Below are 22,823 nucleotides of genomic sequence, written 5' to 3'. Positions count from 1 at the left end.
TTCATAAATAGGTCGTCATCGACATTTACCTAGAAGAGCAGCTATTTTTAGCATTCACATAAAGACGTAAGGCTTCACCTGGTTGTGGAAGTACAGTTTAAGGACATTGTCATATGAAAAGCTAGTGTATCGAACAATATGGCTGGTAATAGAACCATACTTTTCGCTCAGGAGGTTATAATTTACAAGTGTACGCTGTGTGATAGTGTAGATAGGGTAAGGTGGTTTTGCAATGAATGTCAGGAGACGCTATGTGACCGATGTAAGGAAGCCCATACTCGCGGAAAGAAAACTCAAAACGATGACGTCGTACCGATAGGACAGGCTATCCGTACAAGCAGTCAAACTGTATCAAACATGTGTAAAACACATCCAGACGAACTTATTACGATGTACTGTTTGACATGCAAGTCTCTGATTTGTCGTATTTGTTCAGAAATGTTCCATAAGTTGCATTCTTTGACACGATGCGAAGACGAAATGGCCAACAAAAGGCAAGAACTTGCCAAGCACGTTACAATGGTATCCACGAAGATCGATCGGATCCAGAACGAAACATCCAAACAGCAACAAGAAAACAAAAGTTTTAATGATAATATTGATTCGATGCAAGAAAAGGTGACCGTACAGAAGACTAAGGTTAAGGAACAGGTAGATTGTATCGCAGACACGATAACGAGAACGTTATCCTCCATGAAAGAAATTGAATCGAATGAGCATGTTAAATTTTGTCAACAATCGGAGAAAAATGTCAAGGAACTAAAACAGTTACTGGATAAAGCATTGACCACAGATACAGGTGATTTATCGTTATTTGAGGTCGTGGATATACTCCAATCAAGAGTGCCTCTTTATGACGTCAGCACACCTTGTAGGTTCTCCAAACAACCGTCCTTCGTTCCTGGCAGTATTGACACTGCACAGTTGACGAAAATGATGGGTGGCGTTCTCAATGGGAGCCGGTACCAGAAGGTAGACATCAACAAGAAACATGTTCAAAACCTTTCCATGTTCAGAGTTACGCAGCGAGCCCGGATATGGAACATCTGTCCCTATGATGAAATGCATGCATGGTTGTCGATCCGTAGCTACAAAGGTCTGGTACTGGTGAACAAGGAGGGTCTGGTTTCAGAGTCAGTTGAACTAGATTTTTGCCCGTGTCTTATTGCCATGCTGAGTTCAACTGAAATACTCATGACTCGTTACAAGTCGACAGTTGTCAGCAAACTTTCACTTGGCAACAAACAAGTGACAACCTTTGCCGATGTCGGTAATCATAATCCTTGGGGTATTAGCGTCAGCTACAGTGGCGAAGTGTTTCTTTGCACCTTAAAGCCGGATGTAATTATACTGAATCATGCAGGGGAAGGTTTAAGGAAGTTCAGTTGCGAAACGAATGGAAAATACATTACCTGTATGCCAACAGGAAGCGTAGCAATAGCACTGGCAACAGACACCATGGACGGGGAAAATGCTGGGGCAATACTTATCACCGGCAAGGCTGGCAAAGTTTTAAATAAATGGACAGGTGAACTGGACAGTGGTCGAAATGTTGGTAAGATGCATCTTTGTAATGTGTCCTGTGATATCTATGACAGGGTGTTTGTACCAGACTATCTTAACCACCAAGTTTATGTCGTAAGCAGTCATGGCGAAAATGCCACTTGTCTGTTGGACCAGAAACACGGAGTACAACAGCCTACGGCGGTGTTGGTTGACCAGATCGGAGACGTGTGGATCGGGTGTAAAGATGGCAGCGTACATGTCATGCGATTGTAATTTCAACCTCTACTGAACATATGATAACTAAAGTGCTCTTTGTAAGGATTTGTATAACCGTAATATCTGTTATATGCCTAAATGAGAATTTCCATTAGTGCTCTTTTCTTCCACATTCCTCGTTTCCCTCATAGTCTTTGCCAACGAAGACACTTATGACGCAGGTTCTATATTGCTTAGTAAGTGTCTCATTCTCCTATAACTCCTCTTGGAATGGTCAGTGGCGCTATTTTGCTCGGATAAAAGGAATGCCAGTTTGTCGAGACAATCAAGGTGACCTGTATTGTCTAAGCTGTTTGTTGACGACGCCATAAATTCATCAACAAGGAACTGTGTTGTCACACAAAATACTATCCGACGAGGTAGCGAGACTTGCTTCACAGATAGTCAACTAAATGGCAACTACAATTTTACTCTAACAAATGTAAACACCCGCATCTTGGTAATAGGCACATTCAGTCTATGTGTCAATGTCAGATATCAGGATCAATGTAACAGAGTATCCAGTGTCTAGATTATTGTAAACATAACACTGCATATTGTGTATCTTATTATCCAGTGTCTAGATTATTGTAAACATAACACACTCCATATTGTGTATCTTATTATCCAGTGTCTAGATTATTGTAAACATAACACACTCAATATTGTGTATCTTACTATCCTGTATATATATTATTGTAAACATAACACTGCATATTCTGTATCTTATTATCCAGTGTCTAGATTATTGTTAACATAACACACTGCATATTGTGTATCTTATTATCCAGTGTCTAGATTATTGTTAACATAACACACTGCATATTGTGTATCTTATTATCCAGTGTCTAGATTATTGTTAACATAACACACTCCATATTGTCTATCTTATTATCCAGTATATATATTATTGTTAACATAACACACTGCATATTCTGTATCTTATTATCCAGTGTCTAGATTATTGTTAACATAACACACTTCATATTGTCTATCTTATTATCCAGTGTCTAGATTATTGTTAACATAACACACTGCATATTCTGTATCTTATTATCCAGTGTCTAGATTATTGTTAACATAACACACTGCTTATTGTGTATCTTATTATCCAGTGTCTAGATTATTGTTAACATAACACACTCCATATTGTCTATCTTATTATCCAGTGTCTAGATTATTGTTAACATAACACACTGCATATTGTGTATCTTTTTATCCAGTGTCTAGATTATTGTTAACATAACACACTGCATATTGTCTATCTTATTATCCAGTGTCTAGATTATTGTTAACATAACACACTGCATATTGTGTATCTTATTATCCAGTGTCTAGATTATTGTTAACATAACACACTGCATATTGTGTATCTTATTATCCAGTGTCTAGATTATTGTTAACATAACACACTGCATATTGTGTATCTTATTATCCAGTGTCTAGATTATTGTTAACATAACACACTGCATATTGTGAATCTTATTATCCAGTGTCTAGATTATTGTTAACATAACACACTGCATATTGTGTATCTATTATCCAGTGTCTAGATTATTGTTAACATAACACTGCATATTGTGTATCTTATTATCCAGTGTCTAGATTATTGTTAACATAACACACTGCATATTGTGTATCTTATTATCCAGTGTCTAGATTATTGTAAACATAACACACTGTATATTCTGTATCTTATTATCCAGTAAATATATTATTGTAAATATATAACACTTCATATTGTGTATATTATTATCCAGTAAATATATTATTGTAAATATTTAACACTGCATATTGTGTATATTATTATCCAGTAAATATATTATTGTAAATATATAACACTTCATATTGTGTATATTATTATCCAGTAAATACATTATTGTAAATATATAACACTGCATATTCTGTATCTTATTATCCAGTGTCTAGATCATTGTTAACATAACACACTGCATATTGTGTATCTTATTATCCAGTAAATATATTATTGTAAACATATAACACTTCATATTGTGTATATTATTATCCAGTAAATATATCTTGTTGTAAACATAACACTGCATATTCTGTATCTGATTATCCAGTGTCTAGATTATTGTAAACATATAACTGCATATTGTGTATCTTATTATCCTGTATATACCACTCCCGCTCCAGTATGTGATACCAGGTTCCGCTGTCCTCACCTGCCCCGGTATGTGATACCAGGTTCCGCTGTCCCCACCCGTTCCGGTATGTGCTACCAGGTTCCATTATCCCCACCCGCTCTGGTATGTGGTTCCCTTTATAGTGCCGGCATAGTGTGTGAAGAAATAGCTTGACTCATAAAACTATTTAAGGTCACTGGGGTTAAATTTGGTAAAATTATTAACAACTTCTGATTGACCAAAGGCTATCATATTTGGTCATTAAAAATTTCACAAAGGCTTGTACACAAATATTAGAACCTTCCAATGACTTATTAAAGGAAGATATTCGACTGAGAATTTTCTTGGCATAATTTGGAATAAATTATAAAGACCTTTCACAGTGATGTCACACTGTTCCAAAAAATAGATTAGGCCAAGCCTCCGGGAGGTCTGAAAGGCTTGAGCTAAGTAATGTGAAAAACTACATGTTAGCCAATTTTATTCACGCATTAAAATACAGAAAACATGACCGGAAAGAGAAATGCAAGAGCTTCATTTTGATTTAAGATTCTTCATAATTATAGCATAAATAGATAAGAAATTCTAAGTTGATCCTATTTTCTATGCAGTCTTTATAGACCTACAGTAAACTGTTATCAGTATATCTCCAGTAACTAGGGCTTAACTGACCATGGTGACATCACTAATGATATGCATGAAACGTTTTATTATAGGTTTTGAATTAGGATTATGGTTTATGATTACATGAACCTTAATTTTTCCTGTATTTATATTTAATTGTTGCTATATATTGTTGACATGTGCAAGTCTCAAATATGTTGTATCTGTGTTTTTAAACAATGATATAAAGGACAAGTAAGCTTCTGCTGTCCTGGGTCATCCGTCCAGCTATAACTATAACAGTTTTTTTTCTGCTATATTGTTTGACCATCTTCTTTCCTTGATTTAAAAGAAAGCTATCAATTATATTTAACTGGAAACATCATAAGAAAGTCTCAATTCAACACTGCATAGATGAGGGGGCTTACTACTAAGGGACAGAACCCATATGGAGTAATTTGTTATATTGCTTTAAGCATCTATTGTGGAGCATATGCACATATATAGTACTGTTGGTCATAAAGATCCAGATGAGCGATACAGGCCCTATGGGCCTCTTGTTCTTATTTTTAATCAAACAATTCTTCATTTAGAATGTGGCCGATATGTCGGTACCTTCCTCGGAGTGTGACGTGCAATTGTTGCGATCATATGTACGCTCAGTGTATAGAGTGCAAAACATACAGATTTATGGAAAACATTTTTGATATTTTAACCATCTTTCATACAACAACGTGGGATTATTTTTTGCCCGAAGGGATTAACGAGACACCTAAGTTTACACCACCACTCTCGATTTAGATTTATAACTTTGTATTTGTTTTATGTTCTATGTATGTGGTGTAATTTATGTAATATTTGTGTTTAATAAAGAGGCAGGTTACCTCGAAAATTTGACAATGCGCTTGTCTGTTCTGTTCCTATTACTTCATTGATCATATATCTATTCCAGTAATACACATCCAATGAACATTTGTTTGTTAGGATCCAATACTAATATTGGACCATTCCGTCGATATCACTTAATAGATTCTATTAGATTATATATATATGATAAACACTAATGGAAAACACAGCTATCTGTATAAAGGAAAGCGATGTATTGAAAATTAATTGTATAATCATTTCAATTTTTCAATATGATAATTTCTAATATTACCCAATCAAGGAACAACAAAATTTAATGGAATTTACACTTTTGAGATAGCAAAAAGTATATCGCAAACAAGCGTAAGACCACGTTAGTGGGCCGTGAAGAGATATATAAGTCTTGAGTGAATCCTAGTCTTAGTAAAATCATGGATTATTCTCAATTTCTAACGTGAAAGTTTTATCTAATACAAGCAAATATTTGGAAAAACATAAAAACATATAGATATATTTTATTGTTTCATGCTACTTGTCCGCCATGTGAAAAATTACTATCAATGTTGACATTTTGTAACATAAATAAAACCCGAAACCGGAATCCTGGGACTGACGTCGACTGCATATCATATCAGGTATATCAACAGGTTGCAAACATCAAGGCTACTTCACCATTAAATGCAGATACGGTATGACTGATAGAGGTGTCACTGTGCAAAGGGCATTCAATGACAGCACAGCAGATGGAGCTTTCATCGCTCAACAAAAAAGATCTACACGAAACCTGCCAAAATAGTTTCCGTTACTCGTCATTGGACGAAAACGTCAACCAAGAAGATGAGAAATGTATCAGCACGAGGCATCAGACGAAAGATGATGACACTTTAACGTAAGTGAACGTATTGATTAAGAATCATATACTAAGTTAGACCATAGACCTCGATAATGTATTTGATAAAATATTTCACATCAAAGAATATTTTCATATACATCCGAATATATAAGGTTGTGTATTTATTATTTTGTTTTTTATGGAAAGGTACAATTCACTTGTTTGCTTTTTGTACCATTCTTGATCATGTAAATTTTGGTTGTAATGATTCTATGTAAGTGGAGATGATAATCAATACTCGGCAGAATTCCCATCCCTACTAAGACCTCTGGGGTCAGTGGTGTCATCAATATGTCGGGTATAAATTGGAATTCATTTGTTGGTAATCACTGTTGTTAAGTATTTCATTAATTCGTCCATGGAAGTATTATCGTTAATTGTTAAAATAATTTGATATGAAACTATACTAGATATATCAAATTAGGCGACTCAAAACTACTTCTTTTTATTAAATTAGGTGACTGTAAACTACGTTTTAAAAAATTGAATTAGGTGACTGTAAACTACGTTTTAAAAATTGAATTAGGTGACTGTACTCCTTCACTGGGGTTGTAAGAATTGAAACAATAAGAAATCATTTTCTACCCAGCACATTGACCCCCAAATGTTCTACCAGCTCACGCTCATGTTTTGGTCGATAAAGAGCTATTAAAGTTTTTATGGCTAATATTTTCGCTATTTTACCATAAAGTAAACTGGATCTATCTTTATCGGGGTCGTTAAATGGTATCAAATGCAAATCCTGGAATCAGTTTTTAGTGATTTTTATGCTATCAGGGAAGATATCGGAAATTAGATTCCCGCGAAACCTTGATGGTATATGGTTGTGACCTGTAGAAATCACATTAAAATAAACTTTTCACTGTGAGGCCACGGAATGGTACAAATCGCTACGTTTCCGTTGAGAACAAATATGAAGTAGCTTAACTACTGCGGATGATATATAGATAAAACATTATTTATACAATTTTTTTTACAAAAAAAAAAAATCTTATCATCAAATTGCTCTTTCGCACACGACAAGCAAAATGGAGGTAGTACAGAAATCACATAAACCTACCCATCAGCACCCACAAAAACACAGTTATTTTTTCACAACGAATACGTTTTGCTCTATGAAAACATCAAAGAAAATACCGGTATGATATTATAATCTTAATTGGTATTAGTTATATTATTAACTACAAAATATCTTTGTCCTTTTACTTACAGGGAATTTCAGGGATTTATGCTCCTCCTACCGACGTATATTGGCATGGGGTTCCTTGGCCTTCCTTACATTGTAAAACTTCTAGGGCTCTGGGTTAGTATACTGTACACTGAAACAACACGTAATATTGTTATTTCCATGTTTTGAATTGCTTTTCTTTGAGATTAACATATGTTAACTGTCGACCAAAATGATAAAGTATTGTTTGTGTTTGTACATTTGAAACTGTTAATACTGTGCAGAAGTTTGGTGTTCCTGGAAAAATTCCTTTGAAGACAATTTACAAACGAATAACCCGTTGGTATCATCCTGTCGATAACAGAATGAAACGGAATAATTATTTTCCCACTGTGAATTCAGTCATTCTTGCCAAATGTGAAAAAGATATTTTGAAAATTAGGAAACACTCATGTGCCTCATTGGAATCTTGATGGCAAATACGAATTTATCAATTTGGTCATGTTTAAAGACATTATCAAAACCATTTCTGCTTTAGTGAATATATTTTTTGTTTCTAGAAAGTGAGGATATGATTTAGTGTTGACATGAATATCGATATATACTATGGAACACGGATCTATTTCACTTGTATTTACATGAATGTACACCATTTGAATAAATTTATGGCAACAGCTTGAAAAATGTTAACGGAGAATCAAATGGTTTGCTAATAGAGCCATTCGTTTACTAAATTTACACACACAAAAAACATAGCAATATCAGTTATCGCAAAAGTCATTTGAATTTGATATTCGATATATATTGATATGTCTATAAAAAGAATTGAATATATTTGTAGGTGGTTAAATTAATCTATAATTATGTTCATCGTGTAGCTTATACGACAACAGGATGACGCGCGATATTGATCGATGGATATCAAACTGTTTAATTCTTTAACAATCAAACAAAATACAATATTGTTTTTTTCCTCTATCTATAACGGAACATTCCATATCACCATATCTAATCTCGATAATAAGTTCTTCATCATTCATTTCTAAATATTTCCCCAAAATAAAAAAGATATGTAAATATATCATGATTTGATATTTTTAAAAAGTTTAAACAATCCAAGAAGAATCACGATTCTATAACTTCATATCAGGCACATAGTTCAACAAGTTTGTCAGTAACATTTCTCAAACGCAATTACAATTGCATGTACCTTGCCAATGTCTTTTTGTTGGAAAGAAACAAAACTGAAAATTTTTGAAGCCAGTCTTTCACATTTTCATTTTCATTCGTTTACACGAATATTTCTGTATCATTCAGAGTGGGAGTTTTGGACTGCTCTTTTATGGATTTTTGAACGAATTGGGAATTTTAGTTTTAACAGGAAGTACACAGCGTCTTACGGAAAGGTAGTACTATTTTTATAATACAAGACATTATTTTTTGCCATGTAGATGTATGCTTTGACATCCACAACTTAATGTAATTAATTTGCTAAAGGACCTCTTACAGGAACAATAGAATTTTGCCCACGAACCAATTTAAACCAGTTGCATTATGAAGGTAGCATGACAAATTCTTGATGGTCTTTATCAACCTGCATTTCTGTCGACAGTCAATACTTTCAGAAATCGTTATGTTTGAAACAGGTAGGTTACCATCTAATCAATAGTAAGGTAGCAAACGACCACTTACAGGAACAATATCATTTTGCCCACGAACCAATTTAACCAAACTGGATGCTATTTGTAGCACATTGAGAAACAAACCAGGAAATATTTTTTAAACTCCAAAAGGATCCAGGAGCCGGTGCTATAACTCATTTAATGTAGTGTACCACAGGTGTACATCAAGGGTCAGTTTTGGTCCAAAAACCTTAAATAGATAAAATCATTAATTGATACTGTATTGTAATGAGCATGTTAATCTGTACATTGCGATGTCAAAATACTGAAAGATAAAAAAGTTATGCGATCTTGAACTTAAAAAAAATATCATTTTGTTAGCATTTTTAAAGGTATAACAACATTTGCGAAAGTGAAGCACGTACTTCCAGTTCAAGCACACCAAAAAGTTTTACAAAACATTTGGGTCATTATACTGTCTACATATGGTGAAAATTTCAGAAAATTGAGAACCGGTAAAATTGTCATTTTATGGTCAAAAGGCATCGTGGTCTATTTTCAAAAATGCCAAAAGGTCTGTGTTTCTATTTGCTTTCCAATCAATTATTCTTTTTTGATGTATTATCTATTACTTCTATTATGTCAGCAGAAACATCTTCAATGAATTTCGTTGTGTTAATAACATGATTCGAGATTGTAAAACCTTCTAATTTCTTGTGATGTTTTGAAATAAACCAAATTCTGTTTCTTGTACACAACAGAGCTTTTAATGGATACAGATAATTTTCGAAGAACCAACTCTTGCCTTGTGGAGGAAATTGATAATTAGTGAACTAAGTCAATTGAAGTGATAACTAATGTCTATGGTGTTTGAATATGAACCTAAGAATAAGGAATGTACACTGTGTGAAAGCTTTCAACTCTTGATTTCTTTTATTTGAACCAATAAAATTTCATAGTATGTTGTTAAATACGATTCAAAATTGTACCAAAGTGCAGTTAGACAGTTACTGGAATATACTTATTTGTAATTTACTATAGTTTCTCTAATTGGTGACTTTTCAGTCTTCCTGAAAGAAAACTGAAAGCTACTAATCATAATGTGCGTATCATTTTTTTTCAATCATGCTCACAATAAGCAGTTTTTTTAATTTTCTGGCAGAAGGTAGTAGCTCTTTGGCATTTGCCAAATATACGTAGTATCCAAGATAATAAAGAATGGATGCTACATGAGCACACATGCCCATCGTTCTCTTTCCTACAGGGCATACAATGTAATATTCCTGGACTGGATCCTCTGATCCATGTGGAATAAATCATACTTGGTTTGATACCTGCGGTGGGATCGTATTTGACCGCTGAGGATATCATCAGCATGCTGGTACACCCAGATCTCGTAATCATCACCATCTGTCTGATGTTCAGCGATATACCAGGATGCAAGCTTCAGCTGGTATGTTCGCAAACCAAAGTCTCCAGATATTCCAAATGTGACTGAAGAAAGATGATCTGGGAGGCTTATAGCTTTCGTCACTCGCTCTTAGCCTTGCGTGTCATGTTAGGATCCGTTGCAAAACGATTGGACAATTTATTGTCCTTGCCTTACATTCTAACCATACGCCGTGCCATCTGGATTTCACGTTGTTCTCGGAGTGGATCTTGGCTGTGGATTGAACCTCTAAATGCATTCAGACTCGCCGTTACAATCCGCACAAGTTTGCCAATAAATTGAATCATAACATTGGATGGTAATTTTTCTCTGAAGAAAATCCATTTCTTCATGCGTCCGTTGTATGATTCCACAACCCAGCGAGGTACATTGGCGATCTTCATTTGATTGTAATAAATCTACTTGTGATTTCCCTACAGGAAGGAACGATGACATTTTTTAATCGTACACCAAACTGGCCAGAACGTTAAGAACATTCCTAAAGTCACGATCGACAATGACATTGTCATTTTCATCAAGTCAAGACTTGAGAATGTCAAAGTTCTCGATGATAAGTTTTGTAATGGACGCATCATTGATACTCCCATAATCTGGCAAGACGATGGACATTAACTTCCAATAATTGGTCTTTTTTTCACTCGCAGTAGGATGACCTTTGGAAAGCATGATGCGAACTTTTGTTGTGGTATATATGTTCCGTCAAGCATTAGACTGACTTTGTTACCAAAACCACGTGTTGGTAAATACAGTGTTGTGTGACAGTGCATCTTGGCGTGTCATATGGGTAATCCAAAGGTACTGGGGAACAAGTGTTGTGCTCAGTAATTTTATGAAAATATATAGAAAATGATGCTGTGGATAATTTGGTCAGAACTGACAACTGATTCCATGACAGACCAGTTTTAACTTTGCCAAAAAAGAACAGAAGCGAGTATGTGGAACAAATATCACCAGTGAATGCTGAAATAATGCCTGTTTTGCATTTTTCTTGCATTTAAAAAAAAAATTGATCTGAAGTCCAACCTGTCCAAGCAAGGAAATCGGAATTGGGCAATGTTTCCATTTTCAGTATAGGAGAACCTCTTTTATTAGAAAGTTCATGTATTATCTCAAGATGGTCAGTGATAACTTCAGCACATATATCGGTTTGAAGTTTCTCTTGAAGAGGGTTCTATCATCAGTGCACACTTCTGTGTCTGGGTGCAAAAAACTACCTATCATGTGTACAGGACAAATCCGTACATCGGGTGGACACCGAAGTCTTAATGCAATAGAAGAAAATGCCGTATTTGAATTGGTATGGTAACGCTTTCGTCATTGTATTGCAGGCACATAGAACATTTCCTAGGCTAGGAGGATGCATACTTTAGATCTTTGATAGTCAAAAGAGGCAGGGACGAAGAGAAAACGAGATCATTGGATTCATCACTTAACTCTGACATATAAAGATCTTGGGTTTTTTGCTGAAGTCCACCAGATATATCTGAGTGTAGTCTTTTCTTCACATACTTTTTATAGTAGTCCATGCATATATTCTTGCATTATTCTTCTACCGGCAGACCCTGATTGATAAGCAAGTGCTTCAACCAAGCGTTTTGTGAGGAATCAAAGTTTCTTGCATTTTTTATATCTTTTTTTTAAATCCCTAAATCTGATCTTGCAGTCTGGTATGATACTCATCCATATTGACAAATTATGTAAGAGAATATACGCTAATTTTGGATTATGATCTCTTAGAGAGTATACATGTGAACATAGGAACCTTTATCACTCAACAGACAAGGCAACTGAAAACATTATCATGTTGCAAAATGTTATAGAACTGTTATGGGACTACACAGGGAGAGGTTTTCAATGCTATACATGGATGTCAAGATTATGTATTAGCCCTTGATTAAAGCCGCTTTTCTTTTTGTTCTAACACTTAGTTCTGCAGATGAATGCGTAATGTCCTTTTTTCTATTAAACGGTTTCTTTTTAGGAGGTAAATCTTGATACTAAAGTTTTATCATTAAAATCACCGGTTTTTCTCTCAAGGTGCTACAAATCGAACTCAGTTTGGTTTAAATTGGTTCGTGGGCAAAATTCTATTGTTCCTGTAAGAGGTCTTTTGCTACCTTACTATTAATTAGATGGTAACCTATCTGTTTCAAATATAACGATTTCTGAAAGTATTGACTGTCGACAGAAATGCAGGTTGATAAAGACCATCAAGAATTTGTTATGCTACCTTCATAATACAACTGGAAATTTAACTTCTCTGTATTTTGACATTATAAACGGAGAGAATTAAGTTTACAAAACGCAAATTGAGCAGTTGATCTTTTTCATATAATTATATTATGGTCTTTTGTATAAATATTTCGCTTGCTAATATTATGCAATACACTAACAGTTTAAAGATTTAATGTATCAGTTTTCAGTTCCGTAATATTATATTACATTTGGTTCGAATTGTATTTGCTTGTCGTTTATAAGATATCAGGTAATACAATTTTTCCACAGAAGTGGGGATAGGTTTGGAGACATGGGGAGAGTTGTGGAAATGAGTTTGAAGCTTGGGCCTCCTTGGTTACAACCTCATGCAAGGAAATTACGGTAAGACATGAAACAATTTTCCTTTAGAACAATATTTTGAGTGAGCCTGCGAAACAAAATGGACGTAACACTCCTAAACAGAAGCAGACATAAGAACAAACATAATAAAGAACCTAAATTACATACAGCAAATGTAAATCTTTGAACTAATTTTATGCATTCGTATATTATCATTTCATGTTTTTCTGTCTTAAAGTAAAAAACAAGTCCTGCACTTATATCTGCTTTGAAAATACCATATAAAAGTTCCGCTAGATCCTTCATAGGTAAATAACATTGTAGCTGTTAATAGTTATTTTTGGAGTGCCAACGATGTTTTTGTTTTAAATTTTGTTTCAGATTTTATATTGACCTCTGTACAGTAATGACTTATGGTTTAATTATGCCGGATTTGATTTCACTTATGAATACCTTTGGACAAGATGTAAGTAAAATGTTTTCATTTGCTATAAACTATAATAAAATTTGCTCATTCGTGCACTTTTGTTTGAGATAGTTTACGAACCCCTATTTTGTATTCACAAAAGTGGTCATAAGTCAAGGTCAAGATGACATCGTTTGAAATTTTAAAAGCTTATGTACAAGATTTGACAAGAACACCCAAACAATTTGGTTCATATCCACGCCGGAACGTTGAACCATCAAGTTATACACCTGAATTGAATTGGATGGTCTATTGGTCAAGGAAAAATATCACAGGTTAATCTTGATCATATTTAAAATAAAAAAAAAACACTTGGCAGAGAAATAGTTATATACCTGATAAAGTTTTGACGGTCATCAGTCATAAGGTTAAAGGTCACAGAGGATACAGGATATGTCATGGATCTCCAAAAAATATGCTGTATTGTGACACAGCATTGAATCGAATTATAATGTCTTGGTTTTCAATATCATTAATTAGGCAGAAAATGATTGTATTATATTAAGCAATTAACGTATTTGTTATAAATGCATTTACTTTTGAAATCACTGATAGTCGGCTTCCATACTGTCTACCGATATGATTTGTCCTTGCTGCAGATTATTCTCCAATACGTCGACATCAGTGACACAGTATCTATCATCGTAATTTCGGTGCTACTTTTGCCTATCTACTTGACACGACGATTGCAGCTACTTTCCGTTTTAGCGACAACAGCGAACATTGTTCTTCTGGCGTTATTTATAATATCATTCCAGTACATTTGTCAGGACCTTCCAAATGCCAGCACACGACCAGCTACAAAACTTGTCGATTACATAACAGTCACGTCGTTTACAAACGATGCAATGTTTTCATACGGTGGAATCATGATGGTAAATTTTCACTTTGTTTTCCTGATATATACCCGATAATACAAGGATCCGTCCTTTCAAAAGGAATAACCTGTCATTAAATGTAGCAATTGATATTGTATTTGTCGTTATTCCTTTTCAATCATTACAAAAAAATCTGAATAAATCTAAGTATGATTTTCTTACGACATAATTTTTTTTTATTTAACATACGATTATATTAAAATTCTCGAGAGAAAATTAAAAAAAATCAAAGTTGAAATTATATGCTATAGCATATTCTACCGTGAATTATCTGTCTTATAACAAATATCGGGTTGACGCCTGTGACAACAATTGTTGCGAATAGCTAAACGAAGTGATCTTGTTGTAGGTCATGCCAATACGGGATAGAATTAAGAATAAGAAGAATTTTGACGGGTGGAATGGTGTTCTTGGACTTGTACTGATGATTGTGACCTGTTTCCACGTTTGCTGTGGATTTTTCGGGTATTTGAAATTCGGAGAAATAACCCAAGTTAACTACCTATTGAATCTTCCAGGGGATGAATGGTAAATACATGTGTAACACGTTCAAGACAAGAATTGTCAATATTGGACGTTCAGTTTAATATTTCTAAGAATAATAATAACTTATTCCTTTTACCAATAAAATGCTTAGCAATTGGTTCATCAAACAGCTCCATCACCATTACTAAATAAATATTTTTCGTGAAATGTAACAACACTTCCATAATCGTCGTTTATCAAAGAATGAAAAATATATTCTTCAGGAAATATCTCATTTGTTTTTATTCTCGAGATTAAAATTGTATAGAAGTCATGTTGATTTCATATTTGTTTGTTAATTTTTAAAAAGTCATTTTTTCTTTTGTCGGAAATACATACGGACATCAAATAAAAGAAGTGTTCTTTGAATTAAGAATTTATTATTTACTATACTTTCAAATTAAATGAGCGCTGTATATTGCAAACACTTTCAACAACACTCTAAATTACTCTAGAATCAACGAGTATTATATAGCATGTGTAGTATTTGTTTATTTCATTTGTTTCATTAAGAAATTTAATTTGAATCATTTTATGTATTTAAAGCAGCAAAGTGTATCGTATGGAGCGAATTATTAAAGTATGAAGCTTAAGTCAGATGCAGGAAATCAGTTTTTATCCGTTTGTTTGATATGGACAATAGGAATAATGGTTCTGCTTATAATTTTGTGTTATCACACTTTTCTCCAGGGGGTACAAGACAATGAAGATTTTGTCTTTCTTTACTTTATACTGCACAAACGGGATGACCGTGTTTTTAGTAGTAGAAATCCTATGGACACCGCTAAAGGAAAGATTGAAGGCGGAAATCATAAAGAGCTATGGTGAATACATCTGTCGCGTTGGTCTATTGGTTCTCTCATGTAAGTAGATCTGTAGATAGAAACAAGCGCTTTTAACACAAGAAAAGGAGAGATGAAATCACTATGAGTAATTTGTACAGTCAAACCTTGTTGTAATTCGAAGACCCATTTAATTCAAAGTAATTCGCTTGTCACGGCGAACCTTCAAACCAAACATTCGAATTCACATAAATCGAATATTGGAATGTTACGCTATCTTCGATATAAATACGTTCATCTGTATTTAAGTAAAAGTAATTACTAATGTTTTTATTTTCTGTTTTATCTGTGTATTAACATCACATGAATAAGTCGCCTTATCTAAACTTCCCTGAAAATGTCAAGATAGACAAAGCTTTGGTGCATATAATCGTATGTAATAATTTATTGAAATGCTGAAGGGATAATATAAGATATGGTTATCATTTGCGTCTAGCTCTTTTCTTATATGATTTTTCAAAAGAAAATGGCAAAAATATGCTTCTTTGCTTTAATTTGCAGGTGTTTTTACAATTTTGGTGCCAGAGTTTGAATTACTGATGTCTTTGACGGGATGTATTGGAATATTGTCTACAACGTTTGTTGTTCCTTATATCGTATCAATGTTGACGCTGTATGGAGAGAAAGAACCAACATTACTGGTAGATAAAATCAAAAGGAAATTAACACTCGCATTATGTGTAGTAATGATTGTTTTTGGGACATACTCGATGGTTTCGGGGATCGGCGTTGCTGTGTACATGACATTGTATAACATCGTATTGTAATTTCAGTTTTGACCTATTGGTATTTCTCTGTGTATATTTTCCCTATAAATGACGAAGTAGTATGTCCAAGGTAGGTAGTTCTAACTTGATTTACTGTGAGCGAGACTGATCTTTTAACAGAATCAGGGACGAACCCTGCGCTGCACAGTGAGAAAGTATCTTCTGATAATTTACTTTATTTGTGTTTAATACTGTAAAACGTTAACGATTTTCAATCAGTATAGTTTTTATTTCGTAAATGATGTGTCTTTTATTGAATACATTGTGACTGATGGCCTGCAATCTTTTACGTTTTCTTGAATGTTTTGAAGTTTTGAAGTAAAGTAATATATCGTATATTCCGTAATGTTTTGACTGGCATTCTTAATCTTGCTTTGCTTTTGTTTATTTAATGTAAAGTTTTCTGGTGCACCCGCAGATCAAGGAGTACATGTAATTATCACCACAATATGCTTCTGATACTTTATAATAACAAATATATTTCACAAGTTTGTCTAATATTTTAGTATCTTTCACGAAAGCGCAGCACGAGTGAAAGATACAAATATATCAAACATACAAGTGAAACATATTTATTATAACTGAAGACACAATTAAGTTTTCTATAACTTTGCAGTACGAACAAAATATAGCCCGCTAAAAACATTAAAAAATATATAAACACAAAAATAAATTTCAATGTGAATCTCTTTTCATATTCATATAGAAAATGTTAATTATATTACTCATATTACTAAGAGACAAAATTTGCTGTAAAACGTTTAAAGTGAGTTTAACCTATGACAAGTTATTACGCGGCTGAAAATATGGCGGTAACCTTCAGTTGTCGCTGTTGATGACACAAATACCCTTGAAATGTCTATTATGTTAGCTACACATTCAACACGTTTGGTTTGGGATAGGATTTGGCCGACTTTCATGGAATTGAACGTTTACCATGGAATTGAAGGTGATGTCACACGTTCAACGTTTCCGGTTTTGTGTTTTTTGTACCGGGCATTATGATTTGTCAATTCATTACTCGATGGAACTTTCATATCTCAACCAAGCAGATTTACTTAAAACCTGTAAAATCAGTTTCCGTTACTCATCACTGGACGAAAACATCAAGCAAGATGAGAAATGTGTCATCAAGAAAAAACAAAAAAATGGGTAATGATACTTTAACGAAAGTTCAACAGATTTGAGGATTAGAGTACAATGAGTCCACAAATGAAAGATAATCACCTTTTTCTAGTAAGGAGTAACTTATAAATAAGAGTTTAATCCTACAATTTAAAAAGACGGAACATGGGATTTCATTTGTCTTTGTGTTAGCCTGAGATTACACATACAAGAGCACGTTACATATTGTATTGGTTTGTCTTTTACAATAAAACAAGGTCAAAATACGCTTCATTTCCGATTTCAGAGCAAGACATTTATTGACGCGAATAAGATTAAAATCGAAAAATACGTTTTTAACTACACTTAAATATGTATATTAAAAACAACATCGTAACATAGTCTCATTGTTATATACATATAATTATAATTAAACGGTCTACATTTTACTCTGCTGAAATGATAGTTTTGAAGTAAACATTTTTGTAACAGTGTTGTATCTGATGATGATGGGCTATTCAAATCGTACTACGTCCGTAGTTCATCGTCCGTCGTCCGTCTTGGATTTTGACTTTGAAAGTTTGTCATTGCTACTTCTTGAGAAGTACTCGATGTATCTTTCTTAGATTTCAGTGCCTCTTAGACCCTAGTTGTACCCATTAGATTTTGGGTCTGATCAGGAAAACAAAATGGCCGACAGACGGACATCTTAGATTTTAAATTTGAAAAGTTGTTATCGCTATACCTTTAGACCTGCAGCATAGATTTTTCTCAAATTTCATGTGTATGCTTTTCTTGATCACTACTTTGCATGTTTGATTTGGTACTGATCAGAAAAACAATATTGCCCACAGGCGGACATCTTGGATTTTGTCCATTTTATCACCAAATGTATAAGAGCCACGATCCTAATTTTCACAATTTTTTTTCGCTTCTGATACAGAAAATTACATTTGTTACTATGTGTCTTACTTCTTGATAACGTTGTTCTAGCGAAAATTTCTAACCAGATAAAACGATTTTGTCGTCAATAATTTATTTTATAATTAAATGTAAGTGTTATGCAGATTTTCGTACCAATTGTATTAAGGTATATTATTTCAATAAGCCTAGTGTTTGAATTAATTCAGTTACTTAAAGTCGAAAATATAAAAAAACTTAATAATTTAGTTAAGTATCTAACATCAGCAAATAAACGTAGGAAAGATTTATTGCCACAATTTCTTTTCTTGTTTTCCTCCAGAAACATCATACCAGCATTATGAATGATGACATCGTGTGCATGATGGTAAGAGTGCGATTAATACAATGAATTATTTAAGAGATTGGGGAGGGAAAGAGGTGGGGACAATCACAACCCCTGACCTAACTCTGGATCCTAGCACCAACGGAATTTTTAAAGCAAGTTATTTAGCATTGATCTAAAACAATATCTCTGAAGTAAATCAAACACAAATCTAAATATCAAATAATTGTCTGTTTTGCCGTTGTCAAGAAAACATTATTTGTAAATATTAATACAAGACCACAGTACAGCATGTTACATGTATATTTAAGTCTCATTTTACGTAATATATGATATTTTTATTCCTTTAGTAAAAGGATAAAAATGCATACACTTTAAGCTATAAACAGCAGTTACCACATGTTTTGAATGAGATATTTAGAATTTAAAAGTTTTATGTCCCATTCTTTAATCATTATTTTTCTTATATATTTATTCAATATATGTAATGATATGGTATCTACGAAAGCCTGGTACGAAAGCCTAGAAAAGTCGTAATTACGCGAATAAAGTCGTAATAACGCTTTTCAAAAGTCGTATAAACGCGAAAACAAGTCGTTATAGTGACTTTTACAGGTAAGAATGCCATTGTCATTGCTTCTGTTCAGTCCTTTAAGAAAGCCTATGAAAGGCGTTATAACGACTTTTGAAAGGCGTTATTACGACTTTTGAAAAAGCGCTATTACGTCCTTTGGAAGGCGTTATTACGACTTTGAAAAAGCGTTATTACGCTTTTATTCGCCTAAAAATGCGATTATATATTTTTTGCCTTCGAAATTGGACCTTTCTAGGCTTTCGTAGGTACCAAACTGGTGGTACTGTAATATAAGGCACAAAAAATGTATTTGTCTACAACTGTACAGGTAAAATCGCAGATAGCCTTGAGGTTGTTTTGACTCTGGGTTGGAACACCAGGAGGCCGGTGATGAGCTGTACCCATTACATATCAGGGATTTTTTCCACATTACCTATGTGGGCCCTAATGCACTTCTAGTCTACCTGTAGTTTTTTTCTTGTGACTCCACACTCTCATCTACGAAAGCCTATTAGTGTCACTTTGAAAAACAAAACAACACTTTTTTCTCGTTAAAACGCGTTAATTATCTCGTTATAACGCGTTAGTTATCTCGTTATAACGCGTTAGTTATCTCGTTAAAACGCGATAAAATGCGTTATTCATACAGTTACCTATCTGAGAGATGTGACGTTTACGGTCAGGCTTCGGAATGAATTCGCTTATTTCTTTCGTGAAGAAGCTATCGGATGAAGGGAGTCAGAAGATGGAGAAATTAACTTGTTAATTGATATGTTTGCTTCTCAAATGTAATAGCTAGTTTCTAGCCTAAAGACAGGACCAAAAATAATTAACGCGTTTTAACGAGATAACTAATGCGTTTGAACGAGATAACTATCGCGTTTTAACGAGATAATTAACGCGTTTTAACAAGATAAGTAACGCGTTTTAACGAGATAACTATCGCGTTTTAACGAAATAACTAGCGCGTTTTAACGAGATAATTAACGCGTTTTAACGAGATAACTATCGCGTTTTAACGAAATAACTAGCGCGTTTTAACGAGATAATTAACGCGTTTTAACGAGATAACTATCGCGTTTTAACGAGATAACTAACGCGTTATAACCAGATAATTGACGTTTTTTAATGAGAAAAAAAGGGTTTTTTTCCGCTTTTCAAAGTGACACAAATAGGCCTTCGTACTCATCGGTCATTTCACAAGCGTCGGTTTGATTCAAGAGAACATTCACGTGAAGATCAGAATCATCGCCGTCGATACCGTGAAAACAGCTTCGATTATCGCGACTCTAATCGCATAAACAATAAAGCCATCTGCTCTAGGGGTCACTCCTAGTCTGTTATTGGAATGTTGGTGGATGGTCTTCCCAGGATGGTGACAAGAAATCTTTTCGGGAAACTGTTTTAAAAACAAGTGGTTGTGATATCCTTGGGTTATCTAAATTATTTCTAAGGAATAACGACGGTTTAACAGTTAAAGGGTATAGATTTATCGGGAATAGTAGGCAAAATATACATCGGAATGCACGGAGAAAATGTGGAGGTGTGGGTATTTTATACAGACAGGAATTAAAAGGTAATTGCAGCATTACCACTACCGATGATTCGGAGAAAGTCATTCCGTGGGTAAAATTTTGTAATAAGTACAACCCCCGCAAAAATCCCCTGGTCATATAGACCTGGATGTTCTTTTTAACAATTTGCATAGACAGATATACAATTACCAGAACGAATGAGACATATGTATTGGTGATGATTTGAATGCCAGAGGTGGAAACGACACCGATGACGTCGAGGGGGTTGATTCTTTACACAGGAACGAGGTTTAGGACGTTATTACAGTTTCGGTGACCACCTGATTGATTTTTGTACGGTTACAAACGTTTGGCATTTTAAAGGGTAGGATACTTACCGAGCATCACGATGTTACATCTATTTCTCAACAAGGTAAAGCAGGCACAAATGAGCAATTACAACAACTGAGATCATCTCTACACAGTGCGCCATATGTCAGCAAGGATCCAATTCCTGTGAATCCAACCAGTACGCGATACAGTAAGAATACTGAACACATTTTAATTGATGGATTTGTATACAGGCCGTACGCGAAGGAACAAAATGTGTACCCTGAGTTTGAAACTTCTATTTATTCAGAAATGGACCGGGTATCGATAAGAATTAAAACAAGTGTGAATGAGAGTTCACAAAAATGCATTTCGTAAACCTTATTGGAACGAAACACTGCAACAACAATGGAATGATGTCAGTAACACAGAAAAGCATGGCGAATGTATAAAGATTATGATAGATAGGAAACGGGATCTGAAGTCTGTTTACTGTCAGAACGAAAACCTTTTAGCAATCTACTAAGAAAGAACAAGAGTAAATGTCAATGTTGGCTTCAACAGGATCTGACTAGTAAGCTTGATAAGGTGTTAAAGTTAACGACTACCATACTAATTGGTTTGACGTCAAGATCGGCCAAAATTAAGGATGTTTGGCCTCGCCGACACTTTTCTCCATATACATAAACTGAAAGGCTTCTTGATTTCAATACCGGTATCAACGTTGACGGCCTGGATATTACGTCATTGTCGTATGCTGATGATATTGAACTTCTAGCGTCGCCGTCCGAATAAACTCCAGAATCTCGTGGATTGCGTGTCTTCGTTGTGTAAAAAATGGAACCTTTCAGTAAGCAATGGTAAGTCGAATGTCTTACACTTTCCTCGTCCATCTCAATCTATGACAGATGCTGTTTTTCTGATGGCAATGTGTCTATCGAAGTCAAAGACAAATACAGATATCTTGGCTTATGCTTTGATGAACACTTAACGTTCAAATTAGCGGTACAGGAACTTTAACAATCTGCTAGCCGCGCTCTCGGTGGAATGACCTGCAGCGTCTACACCAAACTTGTCCAATCGCTTGTTCAACCCATTTTAATGTATGTTACTGGTAAATAGGGCCTCTCGGATCAACTTCAAATTAACAATATACAGAATCTTGCTCTGATAGTATTCTTAGGATTAAGGAATCACACTTCTAATATTGGAACATGTGGTGTTATGTGCGGATCGTCTTGTTTATCAACTTGGATGTAAAGTATTAGTCTACACTCAACTGTATGTAGTTCATAGTTTATATTGCATGTATTTTCAATATTCTGTGCTTTACTGACAATTTTTCTGTTCCACAAGGTTCGAGTGGGTCACCTCCATGGTTACAAAAGAAAAAAAAAAGAAACAACAACAAAAACACTTAAATAAATCACCCACTTTACTAACACAGTCCTGCCCTGAAAACAGTCAACAATACATAAAAAATAGTACATTTTGTTGTCAGCTTTAGCTTA

General features: G+C 34.4%; 2 protein-coding genes across 2 annotated transcripts; both read left to right on the top strand.

The window, feature by feature from the left end:
- The first annotated feature begins 138 nt into the window (after positions 1-138).
- Positions 139-1,779, top strand: LOC132555627 (uncharacterized). Its single transcript, XM_060219974.1, has one exon. It carries the CDS (start codon positions 139-141, stop codon positions 1,777-1,779), a length of 1,641 nt encoding a protein of 546 aa, XP_060075957.1.
- Positions 1,780-6,106: 4,327 nt separating this feature from the next.
- Positions 6,107-16,544, top strand: LOC132555580 (neutral amino acid uniporter 4-like). Its single transcript, XM_060219925.1, has 9 exons — positions 6,107-6,267; positions 7,483-7,573; positions 8,756-8,844; positions 13,016-13,108; positions 13,448-13,532; positions 14,132-14,407; positions 14,760-14,938; positions 15,626-15,798; positions 16,279-16,544. The coding sequence occupies exons 1-9, from the start codon at positions 6,107-6,109 to the stop codon at positions 16,542-16,544; spliced, it is 1,413 nt and encodes a 470-aa protein (XP_060075908.1).
- Positions 16,545-22,823: the final 6,279 nt, after the last annotated feature.

The sequence above is a fragment of the Ylistrum balloti genome, unplaced genomic scaffold (genome assembly GCF_031769215.1).
Source record: "Ylistrum balloti isolate Yb309-2 unplaced genomic scaffold, AGI_CSIRO_Ybal_v1 Utg370508, whole genome shotgun sequence".
In the NCBI taxonomy this organism is placed as follows: domain Eukaryota; kingdom Metazoa; phylum Mollusca; class Bivalvia; order Pectinida; family Pectinidae; genus Ylistrum; species Ylistrum balloti.
Note: the sequence above shows the minus strand (reverse complement) of the source record. Positions and strands in the feature narration are given on the sequence as shown.